We start from the raw sequence: 15,018 nt of genomic DNA on the forward strand, positions 1-15,018 counted from the left end.
AGGGCTGCCTCTGCTGTGCTCTGTCTCGCCTCTGCTATGGGGCAGGTGGGGGGACGTGGGCCTGCCTGCACCCCGATGGCTGTGGGGTGCCTGGTGGGACGTGCTGGCACCCTCCAGCTGGAGCCGGGCAGGTGTGATTTACCGCTCGGCAAACACTTGGCACCGTGAAGGCAGTCAGGAAAAGGGATGGTGCGGTCCAAGCAAATATCCTGGCGCTGCCGCAAATATCCCGGCTTGGTGTGGGACAGCCACAGGGTTCTGGTTTGGGGAGGGATGGTGGGATGGATTTTACCCTGGGTGAGGGGGGCGCAAATGTGAAACAGCCCCCTTGGCTCCAGGGAGGGGGGTGACTTCGGCTTCCCATTGGTGTTGCAAGAGCAGGATGTGCCCCGTGATGAGCTTCCCAGCTGTAGCAATGCAGGGTATTATTTTTGGGTCCCATCCTGAACTCCATGCTCAGTTTTTCCTCTGCTTGTCTTCAGATAATTTCTATTTAAGTCTTTAGGACTTCGCACTGGGGAAAACTTGAGCAAGAGCCCAGAGTTTGGTCCATTCCCTCCAAATGTCGCTCGGCAGCTTGCTGGGCTTAAAACTGGCCTGGCAAGGAGCAGCGACGCGAGGGAGATGGCTTATGAAAACTGTGATGCACCTCAGAAAAGGCACTTTATTCTGTTTACTTCTGCCATACTGGAGTATACAGTGGAAAACGGTGCTGGCTCCCGGTTCTCCGCTCTCCAATCTCATGCTGCCCAGGTGAGCGTCTGCCACCCTCCCTGCTGCCGAGGGCACCCTACCTGTTGTGCAACTCCCCCCGCCCTCCCCCCACCCCCGGGCCCGGTGCAATGTGCTTTATGAAACACGCAGCAAGCGCGCAGAGAAAGAGCAAGGCGGGTTTTCTTTTTCCAAGTGGGTGGGGACTCCTTAAATTCCCCTGGCATTGGCCACAGATTTTTTTCCGAGCCTCTGCTCCAGTGTCTGAGCCCGCCTAGCCCTGGGGAATTTGGGCAACTTCATCCCCCAGCCTGACTCAGCCCGAGCCACTCCTCATCCTCCCTCGTGCACCGAGAGCTGTGGAGAACACCCCTGTGGCGACTGGTGCTGCCCTCTGAGAAGCCATCAATGACTTTGTGGGGACTGGTGCCATCAGGTCCCCTCCTGCACCATGGCCCCTGTTGGGTGGCCCAAATGAGCACCCAAAGTCAGTGTGTCCCCAGGGATACTCAAGCATTTTGCCTGCACCCACTTGCCTATGCAGTGCCCCCTTCCCTGCCCAAAGCCACCTGGAGATCTGGGGCTCCCGGGTGGGCTGGACCGGCAGCCCCCGTATCCCCAGGGTCCTCCTGCATCTGTGAGGCGTCAGCTCCCAGGGAGGAGGAGGAGAGCTGGGAGGAGGTGGCTGGCAGTGCTCTGGGAGGGTCTGGACCCCCAAGTGGTCTTGTGCCCCCGCGCCTGAGACCTTCACACCCAGTACTGGTTGTTTTTCAAGGGCGGGTTGGAAGTCCGGCAGTACTGGAGGAGCTCAGGGTCCGGTGGTGTCCCAGGACCTGTGGCCTGGGGTGGGGGACCTGTGCCCTTGCCCTCCAGGGCATTGACAGTCGTTAGGGGGATGCCTTGGTTGGGGTCCATCCTCCGGAAGGTCTCCTGGTCTGGCACGGCCCCATTCTTGGCCTTGGAGGAGGGGGTGCCCTGGACATGGTGCTTCCCTGTCTTGTTGCGCTTGTGCAGGTAGAAGAGCAGGGGCAGGATGAGGGCCAGCAGGAGGAAGATGAGGCAGATGGGGATGATGATGCTGAACATGTTGGCCTCAATGAAGCTGAGGAAGGTGCCTCCCTCCATGGGGCTGGGGCTGGTGGTGGCACCGGGGCCTGGCCAAGTGGTGGGGGGCATCCCTAGCTCACTGGTGTTGGGGGTCCTCCATGCTGTGCCCTGGGGAACTGAGGGTGAGGGTGCCAGGGGGGCTCTGAGCAGGGTGACACCGTAGGCTTTTGAGGCTTTGTAGGGCTCAATGCTGTACTCCAGGGATGACAGCGCTGGTGGCACACTGCTGGCTGCCAGCTCAAAGACAAAGCTGTCACTCTGCAGGGTCTGGTCGGTCTCCCCAGCATCCAGCACCTCCAGCCCAACCAGCCCTTGCTCCAGCTCGCTCTGGCTGAAGGTCTCGATTGGGGTCGGGGTGGTGGGTTGTCCCGGGTCCCTGGAGATCCTTACGAGACAGCTGCCACGGGGAGCCCTGTGGATCTTGAAGACTGGGATGCTCTTGGTGCGGTTGGCCAGCTCACTGGCATCAAGAATGCTGGTGTCCAGGAGGGCCGTGGTGCCCCTGGGCCACACGCTGCCTGGCTGAGCCTTCACTGAGGCACGGACGGTCACATTCACCACCCCAGTCCTGTTCACTGCCCTTGATATGGCGAGGAACTGGAAGTTGTCCTTGGGAGAGGTGAGGTTGGTGAAGGTGAAGGTCACTTCCCCACGGTCCAGCTGCCTCTGTGAGAAGCCCCGCACTGGCTTTTGGTTGACCTGCACTTGGCCAAACCTTGGGTCCCTGGTGATCCTGTAAAGGGCATTGCCTGTCCCCAGCTGCACGGCTCCCAGGAGGTGGTGGTGGGACACCAACGCTCTGTTCAGGTGTTGGGGCACTTCCAGAAGCACTGGGCTGGCAGCAGTGCTCACTACAGGCAGCACCTCAATCTCCAGCGAGGTCAAGGTGGGTGGGTGGTGGCCATCGGAGAGGCTCAGGGCTAAGGACCCTGGGGCATGGCTCCTGGTGGCAACAAACACCACATGGCCTGCATTGACATCCGCTTGGGTGAAGCGGTTGATGGGCTCCTGTGGGATGTGTGCATTGGCCAGGTGGCCAGAGAGGGGTCTTTGGAGGACGCTGTACACCATCTCCTCTGGGGAACCTGATGGGTCTGCCACATCCAGGTAGTCCTGGGACAAGGTCACCACAGAGTCTGGTGGGACCCACAGCACTTCCTGCCGCTTCACCACCTGCGGTGGCTTGCTGCTGCTGCTCATCAGTGTTATATTGAAAGCTTCAGAGATGACCACCCCTTCCTGCGGAGGACGGATGGACTGCTGTGATTGGGGCCGCAGCCAAGCCTTAAATCTGAAACAGTCTTCAGAGATGCCATCTCCACCGTGAGCATACGCCAGGCGTCCTGTGGCCAGGTCTGACTGCAGGAAGAATGGCTGTGACCGCTCCAGGGGCACACCAGCCACCAAGAGCTGCCCATGAGCTGGCAGCCTCATCACCAGGAAGACAACATCATGTGCAGCCCTCTCAGGCACTGGGATTTGGCTCAGCAGGTTGGAGGCATCCAGCACTGAGGTGTCGATCTCAGCCTTTTGAGCCCTTGCAAGGTAGATACCTGAGGGAAAAGGGAAAACCCCAAAGTGTCATCTCTGGGAAGAGCCAGGATCTGCTGAAGAGGAGAGCAGACCAAGGCAAGGACAAGTTAGAGCAGAAAAAGGAGGATTGTGAAGAAATGGAGAGGGATGAGAATCAACTGGGACTTCTTAGATTGGTAAGATGATGGAGGAAGGAATTATGCAGAGAGCCAGCAAAAGGATGGATGCAATTTTAGATGTTGCTTGACATAATATCAAAGCTTGTGCTTGAGCGGTCATAGGAAATCGGCATGGTGGTGTCTTCTTCAGACAAACAAGCCCTCATGAAATTTGCATAATCTCCCCCAAACGGAGGGACTGTGCAAACTTCAGGAGAGCTTGTTTGTCCCTTGCTTTTCCCTTCCTTCTTTACCTGCATTTCTCCATAGCTGCGTCGAGCGCTGAGGACACCTGGCCTCAAAGGAGATGAGCACAAGAAGGATGAAGGAATCGGAGATGGTCATGGGAGCAACCACGCGGAAGCGGATGGCATCTTGGGTGAGCCAGAAGGGCTTCTCTGGCATCTCATGCTGGTAGAAAATCAAACCGCTGTCCACCTAAAAATAAAAAAAACCTCAATGAGTAAACTAAATAGCAAAATAAGTACCCACATTGGGTGATGCCACGTGGGAGATGGGTACACCTGTCTTATCTTTGGTGTGACAGACACTGTAGCACTGAGGGGAACCCTGGTGATGCTGTGCTAGAGCCAATGTGTGCACTGTGGTCTCTTGTCTTGGCTGTAGGAGGGAGCAGCCAAGTCCTAATTAGGTAAGAAATTGGGATCCTCACCAGCCGTGGCACAGTAGCCACCACTGAGAGCTCACGGTGCCTCTCGGACAGGATGTTTCTGTCCAGCAAGTGGGGAAACTGAGGCTCAGAGGAAGGGCTGAGCTTGCTCAGCATCCTCCAAGAGTTGGGCCGGGCTGCCTCTGAGGGTGAGCACAGCACACGGTGTCTTGCAGGGTGGGCAAACCTCCGTGCTTCTGAGGGACAGTTAGAAACAAGCCCTTTACCACGCTCTGCAAGAGCCTGACTGTGTAGGACAAACGTGGTAGCACAGATCTGCTTGGAGCTGGGGTGAAAGCATTGCACTTGGCTCTTGCCTTAGGCAGCAGCCAGGATGGCTGGGTCTGCGGCAGGGAGGCAGCCGAAGAAGAAAAAGGCGATTATCACTCCTTGAGCCTCCGCCAGCAATAAATCCAAGGCTGGTGGCCGTGGCAAAGCCAGTGTTGGGGTGGCGGTTTGTAATCCCTCTTGACAGCTGTGGGCATGGCTGGGAAAGTCACAGCGTGGCTGCAGCCCTGCTCTGCCTCCTGCCAGCGATCGGGTCCCTCTGCCTGGGGTTGGGCTGGGACCCCTGGGCTGCGGTGGGGGGTGATGGAGGGCTGTGCCTTGCGATCCTGGGGGGCTGGAGAAGGCAAAAGCTCACTTGGGCTTGGCTGAAGTTCCGTATTTCCTCCCCCCAGGGGGTGCTCAGCCTGCCCAGGCGTGGTGCTTGCTCGATGCTATAGTACAGCGTGGTGGAGCTGGCGGGGCTGTTGCTCACTGCCTGCAGGTTCCGGCTGGTGATGGGCTGGAGGGCACCTGGAAAACATGTCAAGGATGGACTTCAAGCTGTGTCCTCACTACCCGCCTGCAGCCTCTGCCATGGGCATCTCTTGACAGCACCCAGACGCGGGCAGAGGGTGGTGGACGGGTCCAAGGGCCCTGTTTGCCATTGAACTGGGAGAATGGGGAATATGCCTGTACCCACCTGGGCAGACAGTGAGACTCTGCTTCTTGGCCAGGCTGATGAGGGGCTCTTTCTGGGCCCTGATGAGGAAGAAGTGCCCAGGAGACAGGTTCTCACCATCCCACAGGTCAAAGGCGAAGCCTCCATCCAGGGGCCCTGCAGAAAGCACAGAGCTGGCCATTTACCAGGGGCAGAGGGGCTGCAGCCCCCTGTTAACCTGGCATGGTTTGGACCAGGGTGCTGTGTGATGGCGCTAGCGTCCACCTTGGTGGTGGTCCCCTCTGGTGGCGTCCCCTCCCTCAAGTTGGGGGTGATGCTGGGGGTTCAGGGCACCCTCAGTCCTGCCTTACCTTGGTGCATGAAGAGGATGAGGCCGTTGTTTATCTGGGCCTGGGTGAACCGTCTGACCTCAGCGCTGGGCGCTGACCTCAGCACAACCTTCCCGTTAGCTGGGGCCTGGATGGAGTAAGTCACCTCCTCCACCGGGGAGTCCTCATCCTCGGCGCTCAGGACTTGGGGGGTGATGGCAGCTGTGGTGCCTTCCCGCAGCTGGGGAATAGGGAGAGACTGTAATCCCCCTGGGATGCCCCCAGCTCCTCCCCCCTCTTTCCCCAACCTGCTCCGGACCCTGTCCCTGCTCAGATGGCTTTGCTGGGTGCCTGAGCACGTCCCAGCCCAACAAGGGTGCCTTGTCCACGTGCTGGGTGATGCCTCCATCATCTGACTCCTTCCCGGCCCGGCATCACCCTGCACCACTGCTGTGTTTGCCAGCACATGCCATGCTGTTGGGTCCATGTATATGCACCACGCATGCAGGACAGAGGTGAGGGCTCGCCGCTCTGTGCCTCAGTTTCCCCAAGCACTGGAAATGGAAGAAGGCACGGGGCTGGGACAGAGGCTGTGCCTTTGGTGCCTCTCTGCCTGTTGTTCTGCAGGAGAAGGGCTTTTTGTAGGGTCCCCTGGCCCTGAACTTGCTCCCTGAGCTGCTGCTGTGTACGCGATGGCCTCATATCTCCCTGGTGCTTCTCCGTGCTCCTGGCAAAGCTCCTGTCCCACCACCTACTAGCAAGGCTGCAGCAAGGCCACCAGCCGCCCCAGCAAACCCTCCAGGAATGAGAAGCATGCAGCTGAGCTCAGGGCTTGCAGCATCCCAGGGCTGCTTCCCCTCAGCCAGCGGTGCCCACCGGCCCCCTGGGATGCTGCCACCCCAAAGCCCTGACATCTCCCCTCTCTGGCTCGAGGTGACAGTTTTCCCCTGCTCCTAATCCTGTGGTGTATTTTGGTCTTGTCAGATCACGGGGGTGACTCCTGTGCTGCCAGACAGGTTCTGCGCACGCACCCCAGAGCTGCCTTTCGCCCTCAGGATGCCCTGAAATTGCAGGATGCATGGACCGAGCCTTCCTGCAGGGCAGAGGGGCAGGATGTGCTGCTGCATCCCACAGCATTGCAAGCCTGGCCCCATGTCCTGCAAACCCACCAGACAACACCCAGGTGCTGGAGGAGCTGCTCAGCTGTCTGGGCTGGGTTAGATGAGCTCTTTTCTGCTGTTTTCAGCTGGCCTAACCCAAAACATTTCTTGAGTGGGTGTGGGTGCTGACAGTGAAATTGAATCCCTCGGCAGTCCCCATGGGATGGCGGGAGGCAGGCCTGAAAACACAGCTTTGGAGACAGGATGGGGGAAGTGCTGGTGCAGGAGCTGAAGACCTCGCAGCAGGATCTGCCGCTCCGCCACATTTGTGCACAGCGTTCTTTGGGCTGCTCCCCTTCCCCAGCGCCTGCAGCTGTGTCACTTTGGCACCCAGTGAAATTGCAATCACACCCAGGGCTCAGTGCCAAGGAAAAATCCCCGTGGTCAAAGCCTGGAGAGGTGTTTGCAGGCAGGGGGGACCATAGCAGCCCCGGGGCATCGATGCCCACTGTGGCCGGGCACAGGCTTTGCTCATGGAGAGCCCGTGCCGCTGGAGCTGACCTGCTTCACCACGCTCCCAGCCCTCTCTCAATTATTAAAGCCTTCCGCTTGGTTCCTGGTCTCGCTTACTCGGCTTATTATGTTTGCTCAGCCTCTGTGTTGCCTCTGCTCTCTGGGAGAGCGTGCAGGGAGGCATCAAAACAGCGCTGGGATTGTGGCCCTGTGTTTTGGTTGCAGCAGTGGAAGCCTCTCTTTTGGTGGCATCCAGCCATCCTTTCTCCCGATGCAACCCAAAAAGCGGCTGCTTGGGGCGTATCTGCCTGGTCCTTTCTTGGGGGGGCTCTTGTTTCAGGGTCTGAGCCCTGCCCGTTGTCTCCCCAACCCTGCATGGACTCTGCACCCCCGGCACTGGCAGGCAGCAGAGGACAGCTTTGTGCAATCTCTCTCCTGGACCCGGCCTGACCTTTAAATGCTGAAGTCATCTCTCCTCAGAGCACAAACACAGCAGAGCCGGGCCCCTCCTGAGCCCTGGGTTGCTTTGTTGCTCTTGCTCAGAGCAGGGAGGTTTTCCCAGCTCTAGAGTCCCTCCTGTGGGCAGCCGGGGAGGCTGTGGTTACTCCTCCTAGGGCCAGACGGGGATCCCAGTGGAAAGGCGGATGGACTCCTGCCTTGGAATTTATGTTGTGAGCTTTTTTTCTTTCTTTTCACCCTTTTTTTTAGCATGATGGCTGGGAGGGAAGGACTTCCCTAAGCGCTTTGCGATCCCTGAGCTAAAGGACTGGCTAAAAATAAGGCAGGGAGGGAGTGGCCTCCTCCCCCCCCATCCTGGAGATGCCCTTTCCGGCTGTGGTGGTCCTCAGCGAGCAGAGGAGAGGAGGTTTTGTGCCTCCGGACTGGGGGCTGCGGTGGGGCCAGCAGCCAAGGGGTTAAACCTGTCTCTGGAGGGGATACAGGATTTCGGCACAGCTGGGGCAGATCGTGGAGGCACCACTTAATGCGCTATTAAAAGGGATTTGCTGGGAGGGAGCTGAGCTTCCTGGTCTGGAGGTGGGACAGAGTGGTGTGGGTGGGGACAGAGCCCTGGGAAATAGGGGCACCCCCAAAACTTTGCTGGGACTCCTGGTCCTTCTCCCTGTCTCTGGGGCTGCCTGGGTGATGACCAGCCCATCTACTTTCCTTGGGGTGTCTCCTCCAGAGTCCAGGCTCTCCTGGATACTGTCCCAAAGACACTGTGATGACCCTGGTGTGATAATCCTGCTGGAAGATACTGCTTTCCCTGCGGACAGCCTGGGAAATCCTGGGATGGGTGAGGATAGCCTAGGTGGTGGTGGTGGTATGATCCTGCACTCCTGCATGTTTTCTAACAATTTCTTTGCTGCAATTTTGTGTTAGTGATCCTGAAGGGGGCAGGGGGGTGTCTGAAACAGGAGGTGGAGCTTCCAGCAGCTGGTGAGACTTTGGCTTCGGGCTTTACTGTGATGGGCATAAGGAGAGGTGCGAAGGCTGCCTAAATAATTAGGTCTTTCCAATCTGTGCCGATGGAATTTGGGCAAAGCTGCTCTTTTACGCTGCCAGGGGTTATCCTGGGGAAGGGGCGAGCAGGCTGCCCATCCTCTGAAGAGGGGAGGTGAGGAGCCTCTGCCTCCCCAGCAGTCGGCTGCCCGCCGCCGTGGCAGCCCGGCTCCGCCGAGCCCAGGGTGCGAGAGGGGAACCGGGCGCTGCCGCGGGGCGATGCTGACATCTCGCGGACGGTTTCCGCATCGGCGGCGGGGAGGGACGCGGTGGGGTGGGGGGGGGGACAGCCCGGTCTCCGCCTTCCTGCAAAGCCTCGCCGCGCCGGGAAACCGCCTGCCTTTCTCCGGAGGCCATCGCCCGCCTCTGGTCTGCACCCCGGCTCTGCTGTGCCCGGATTCCCGGAGGTGCGTGACCAGGCTCGGAGTGGGTCCCCTGGGGTCCCCAAGCTGGGCTGGCCACCGCTCAGGTGTCCTAGTGCTGAGCACCCAGGTTCCCCTGGGGTGGCATCCCACCCTTACCCGCAGGCCGGTGTTGATCCTCAGCCGAGGCCGCTTGGAGCTGCGGGGCAGGATGGTGATGAAGAGGGTCCTCGGCTGGCTCTGCCGGTCCATCTCGGAGGCGTTGGCCAGGAGGGTGAATCTGTCGGCTTGGGCCCAGGGGCCGTCCTGCCTGTACTGGATCCGCTGGTTCTCCACCTGTGGGGCAGGGTCTGGGTGACCTTCCTGGGAGATGACAGGCCACCAGCCCTGCTCGGGAGGGGACCTGTGCACCAGCCTTGGAGGAGGGAGGAGGCTGGGTGCCTGCCAATTGCTGTGGGGGATCCCTGTGGGATGGATCCAGCCCAAAGAACAGGGAGTGCAATGCCCATGGGAATCTCTGCCTGCATCCCCACCCCATATCCTCAAGGCCATTTAAGCACACCTTGGGGGTTGATGCATGCCTTGTCTGCAGGGCAAGCCCACCATCCCAAGGGCAGAAGATCTCTGATGGGGAGCGGAGACCCCGCAGCCCTCCCCGGCCTCCCAGTGCCACTGGGGGCTGGAGGCCATGCCTGGGCTCTTCCTAAACCTGCTGGGAAAGCAGCGTGGTGGGCAAGCAGGAAACGTTGGCTGCTCTACCTCGCTCCAGGTGAAGGTGTACAGCCTGCCATCCTCAGGCCGCTCGCTGTTCAGGAGGGTGCCAAACCGGGGAGGCTCAAGCACCTTGAACTCCATGCTGAGCGCCCTGTAGTAGGTGTTGGGGATGTTGAGGATGCCTGTGGAGATGGTGATGGAGCCACCTCCTGGCACCGTGATGTTGCGGACATCCAGGGGGACGGTGATGGGGAGCACAACCAGGCTCACCACCACCCCCTCCAGTGGGTCCACACCACTGGCCGTGACGTCTACGACAAACCGGTCATGCTCCTCCTCCAGCTTGGAGTGGAGGTAGAGGACTCTGCCATTGTTGATATCCTCCTGGGTGAAGGACTGGATGGGGTCCAGGCTGGGCTGCTCATTTGAGTCTTGGCTGTGCTGAAGCATTGCCAGGAAGCCAGAGGCCGGGGGGCTTCTCACGAGGTAGACTATGTCCTGGGGAGAGATCTCTTCATGGGCCACCTGGGAGTGTAGGGGAGACAACGCATGAGTTGAGGGCTGGTGCCTGTGAGGCTGGGCTGCTCCACAGCCCACTGCTGTGCGATCCCCCAAGGCTTTGCTGTAGATGGGCTGTAAGAGTTACCTTGTTGCTGAGGTCATGCCTGAAACCCCCCTCTGCCCCTGGGTGAAGCCTGACATGGGTATGAGTGGGCAGGTGGGAGTAAAATAGAGTCCCACCTGTGGCTGGCCTGGTTTGGTGGCCAGGGAAGTGATGCAGGCTTGGGGAATGACCAGAGATGGGGATACTTACCAGTAAGTACTTCTCCTTGATCCCAGCTGCTTCCCCCTGGAAGACGTGGATCTCCTTGTAGTTGACTATGTGCAGGGGGCTGGGGTGGGTGTCCAAGAACACACTGATGGCCAGCATGTCCTCCACTGCCACCTCGTTCGCTTCTACAGTGAACTGGAGCTCATCCCAGGTGTTTCTGCTCCCATTGTGGTGGTAGGAGATCTCTCCTGCTAGCAGGTCCCTCTGGGAGAAGGCCATGACCGGCTGCTCCCTTCTCAGCACAGTCCCCCACCTTGGGGGAGCTGTTATCAGGAACCGTATCTCTTCATCTGACCTGATGTCCATGTTGGTCTCCAGGCTGAGGACAGAGGAGTCAATGGTCCCTTTGCTGCCCTGGTGGATGACTAGTCCGGTGTTGTTGACTATTTTGATGTAGGGGTCTGATGCCTGTACTTCCAGGAGGGCTGTGGTTTGGTGGAGGCCATCTGAGACCTGTAGCTGGATCCAGCCTCGGTCAGCCCCCGAATGGACAAAGAGGATCTTCTTCTTCCTCAGGTCATCCTGTGTGAACCGATAGACCTGGTGGCTCCTGTCATCGACGGACACAATGCTGCCAAACAAGATGTCCTTCCTCGCCAGCACCAGCTGCGTGTCAGAGAAGCCAGAGTCCTTGTCAGTGAAGGCAATGTCGTCTGTTGTCAGCAGGTGCTGCCCATTGCGCACCACATTGAAGACCTTGTTCACCACCTGGACTGGGGTGTGGTCATTGATGGGTTGGATGGAGACCCTGAAAACACCTCTCACCTCCTCTGCATCGGGCTCAGCGCTGCTCTCGCCCTGCCTGATCGCTACGAAGGGGATGTCATCCTCCAGTGTCTCAGAGTCATCGTGCTGGTACAGCAGCCGGTGGTGGAGGATGTCATCATTGGTGAACTCTGTGATCTCCTCTCTGGAGGCCCAGCCATGGGATGCAGCCCAGGCCAACCTCCCATGTGCTGGCCCCTCAATCACTTCATAGAGGTAGTCCATGCTGTTCATGCTCTGTACAAACAAATGGTCCTTGGAGATAATGGCTTGCCCCCCTTCTGGCACAGTCAGGAGGACGTTGGTCAGGGCTGGTGCATCAGGGTCCCCACCAATGCTGATTGTGTAGGTGTAGACAGGAGAGTGCTGCTCGCCAGCGTGGACGCGGAACTGGAAGGTGTCCTCGGCTTGCTGAGAGTTCCTGATAGTCACGCTGTAGCTCAGGTGGTTTCTTTGCAGGTCATCCTGGGTAAATCCAAAGCCTTCAATCAGCCTGTTGCCAAGCAGCTCCAGGTTTCCCTTTTTGGGAGCCTGGATTATCACATAGTGGAAGGGGACTGGGGCAGAATTTGGATCTTCCAACATTGCCTCCAGCTCCTTACTGGTGATATTTCTGTGCCGCTTGTTCTTCATCTGGAGGGGAACTATGATCCTCATCTTAATGGTGGCTCTTTCAATCCTTATGAGAAAGGTGTTGTTTTGCAAGACCTTCTGCCCCACTTGGACTTTGAATTTCAGCTTCTCTGCAACATCTTCCAGCCGGTGCTCTGGGTCTGTGCTGAAATACTGGATGCGCCCTAGCTCCAGGTCTTGCTGGTAGAAGGACTCAACTTTTTTCCATTCCCCTCCCATGCTTCCTTGCTTCTGGACCTCACCATACCTTAGGGGCTCTGTGAGGACATACAGGATGGCGACCCGTTGTTTCACAGCATTTGTCTCCACTGACAGGTTGGCTGTGGTAATGAGTGCAGCCTCCCCTTGGGAGATGGAGAGGCCAGTGTTGTTGTGCAGGTGGATGTCAGGGTCAATGGCGAGGATCCTCAGGGTGGCAATAGGGCTTGGAACTGTCCCATCACTCACCTGCAGGGTGAGCTGTAAGTTTGTCCCACTCTGGTGCACGTAGACTACGTTACCTGCTTCTAGGTCCCTGCAGGAGAACCCTTCAATGGGCACTCCAGGGTGGAAGTCATACTCAACGTAACCCTCCTCCATCTGCTGGCCACCGTGCAGCTGGAATTCGAGGTCATCACAGGATGTGTCATCATCTAGGACCTGCAGGATGTCAGTGGTCAGGTGTTTTCGTGTGTGCTTCAGGATTGTCATGTGGTTCCCATGGGGAAAGATCACCTGTGGGGGATCATTGATGGGGTTGATCATGATGGGTAGCAGGTACATCTGTCCCTGCTGCAAGCACTCTGGGACCCCTTGCTGGGCAGTCACTGTCATTTCCAGCATCAGCTGGTCCATGGGGCCTTCGGAGCCATCGTGGATGTATCTGACTTTCCTATTCACAATGTCCAACAAGGTGAACTTCCTTCTGCTCCTGGACCCAGGAATATCCAGCTCCAGCTGGCCGTGCCTAGGGTCATTGACGATGCTAAAGAGGATTTGGGACTGCCGGATGTTTGCAAGGCTCAAGTCTACTGTTGGCTGGGCGTGTTTCCACTCCAGATAGGTCATGCCCCCTTCAGAGACAATGAGGGGGCTGATGTGGAGCAGCCTGCTGATGTTGGCGAAGGCAGGTGGGAAGCTGTTGTCTGGCCGGCACGGTTCCACCACCAGGCTCGGTGCTCCTGACCAGACATCTGGAGGTGGGGAAGTGTGTGCCTCATCCTGCTCGTACATTTCGTCATAGTCCCAGTAGTGATCTTGCTTTTCACAGCCTGATGTGATGTCCTTCGTGATCACAGCATCTTGCAGACTCCTCCTCTGCAGGTTTATCCGCAGATCCTCTAAACAGCCAACAAACGAGTTGTTGGTCATGGTCCACACTGAGATGAAAGCAAGATGGTGCTCCCTCAGCCTTTGCAAAGCTTTTTCACTCATACCTCCAATGAAGAGGTTTCCCTGAAGGTCCAGGTGGTTGTTGATGCCCCGGTTGGATGTGGATGAGGCATAGTAATCAATCAGGATCTCAAACTTGTGGATGTCTGTGTAGACTTTGACATAGTGCTGCTGTTCGTCGCTGATGAAGACGTTGTTGTGCAGGATGATGATGCCATTCCCCTTCTCAACAAACCCTCTCAGGCGCCCATTGGAGATCTCCAGGTAGAAGAAGTCATTCTCCAGCCCTGCATGGTAGGCGAGGGGTGCCTGGGTGATGCTTGTTGTTATCACGAATTCGATGGTCGCTTCCTCCCTTGCATCCCACGTGGGAAACGCGATGTAGGAGTGTGGCCCCAGGAACCCAAAGGGGTCGTCAGGCTCCGCAGAGAATTGTGTGCTGCACCCTTCCTGGACCTGGTGGAAGATCTTGGAGCTGCCGTCAGAAGACAGTGGTGAGAGGACATCCAGGCCGTTGAATGTCACTAAGTGGAGGCAACCTCTGAAGGGGGAGCTGGCCTCAGCGAGGTACGGCAGGTCAAGGCTGCCTGTCCCACCAGCATAGAGGCCGTACTGGATGTCCAGCTCCCGTACGGGTCCTTTGATGTCCACAGAGCTGTTGAAGAGGCTGTCGATGGTCAGTGTCATCCTGCCATCTTCCACCAGCAGCTCCACATCATGCACCGCCAGGTTATTGAGCTGCAGCTCTGCTGGGGACTGCAGTGTCACCTCCTCTGAGCCCAGCTGCAGCCTGGCCTGAAGGAAAGGACATGGAAAGTGCTCAGTTCAAGGTGTTATCTGCAGCAGAGGAGACACCTTTCCACCTACCAGAAATACTTACTGAAGCATGGACTGTTTCTGGGGGCTCACAAGTGGTTTGGTCCTTCTGTTCACTACTGTTTGTCCTGCCCTCTGTGCATGTTCCTCCCTCCTCAGTGAGGTCCCCCTGTGGACATGACTTCTCTGTCCTGCTATCTGAATTTCTCTCCTTTTCCACTCTTCCTCAGCATCTCCCATTCCTGCTGCCCCATTGCTGGGCTTTCCCTTTCCCTCCGCGGAGGAGCCCTGCCAGATGCTGGCTCCCCTTTCCCTGCTCCATTCTACCTGCTATCCTCCATCCCTGCAACCTAGGCTGCTTCCAGCCCTTGCCCTGGGAGCTGGCAGGGGAAATAGGAGGCTTTGCTCCCCACAGGCAGCAGCCTGGAGCCTGCCTAAGTAGAGGGTTAGCTGATGGACCTGAGACGCGCGGTCTGCGTTAGGGAGACCTCTGGTCAGATGCGTGCTTGTTCTCCTGCTTTCCTTTAGACGTGGTTGGTGGCCCAGCCCAGGCTGTAAGAGAGGCAGGATGTGTGCCTTGGATGTTCCCTGCTCTTTTCCTTAATGGTGGATGCCAACACCATTACCACATGAGGGGAATTTTATTCTTCTGTCCTGATCCCTTCCCATGCCCTGGCTGGGCTTGGCCTGTGGAGACCTCTCCTTTCTCTGGATCCTCTCAGCTCACCTCTCCTCTTCACTAACCCCTCACACTCCCAGGGTGCTATGCACCATTGCACCATGCAATGTACATGGGGTGTCGGTGTCTGGGTGTCTCCATGATGCTCCTGAGGCAGGGGGTGAGGAGCTTCCCCAGCTGGAGCCTGTTTCTGCCAAGATTCTCCCAGGACTCTGTCCACTCTCCTCTTGAACTCTTAACATCCCCTGGCAGGGGTCTTGACAGATTTTGCCCCTTCATCCTTGCCCTGGATGAAGCCCT

The 15,018-nt window shown here is 57.9% G+C and overlaps 1 protein-coding gene across 1 annotated transcript in view; it reads right to left on the bottom strand.

Moving 5' to 3' along the window:
• Positions 1-636: 636 nt before the first annotated feature.
• CSPG4 (chondroitin sulfate proteoglycan 4) overlaps positions 637-15,018 on the bottom strand; it is a 28,471-nt gene continuing 14,089 nt past the window's right edge. The window contains exons 3-10 of the mRNA XM_074601043.1: positions 10,437-14,018; positions 9,668-10,147; positions 9,068-9,244; positions 5,476-5,674; positions 5,147-5,281; positions 4,823-4,977; positions 3,764-3,947; positions 637-3,371 (exon numbers count right to left, since the gene is read on the bottom strand). Coding sequence (XP_074457144.1) covers positions 1,459-3,371; positions 3,764-3,947; positions 4,823-4,977; positions 5,147-5,281; positions 5,476-5,674; positions 9,068-9,244; positions 9,668-10,147; positions 10,437-14,018 — 6,825 coding nt within the window. The 3' untranslated portion in view covers positions 637-1,458. The remainder of the gene's footprint in view (positions 3,372-3,763; positions 3,948-4,822; positions 4,978-5,146; positions 5,282-5,475; positions 5,675-9,067; positions 9,245-9,667; positions 10,148-10,436; positions 14,019-15,018) is intronic.

The sequence above is a fragment of the Larus michahellis genome, chromosome 9, assembly GCF_964199755.1.
Source record: "Larus michahellis chromosome 9, bLarMic1.1, whole genome shotgun sequence".
Classification (NCBI taxonomy): Eukaryota; Metazoa; Chordata; class Aves; order Charadriiformes; family Laridae; genus Larus; species Larus michahellis.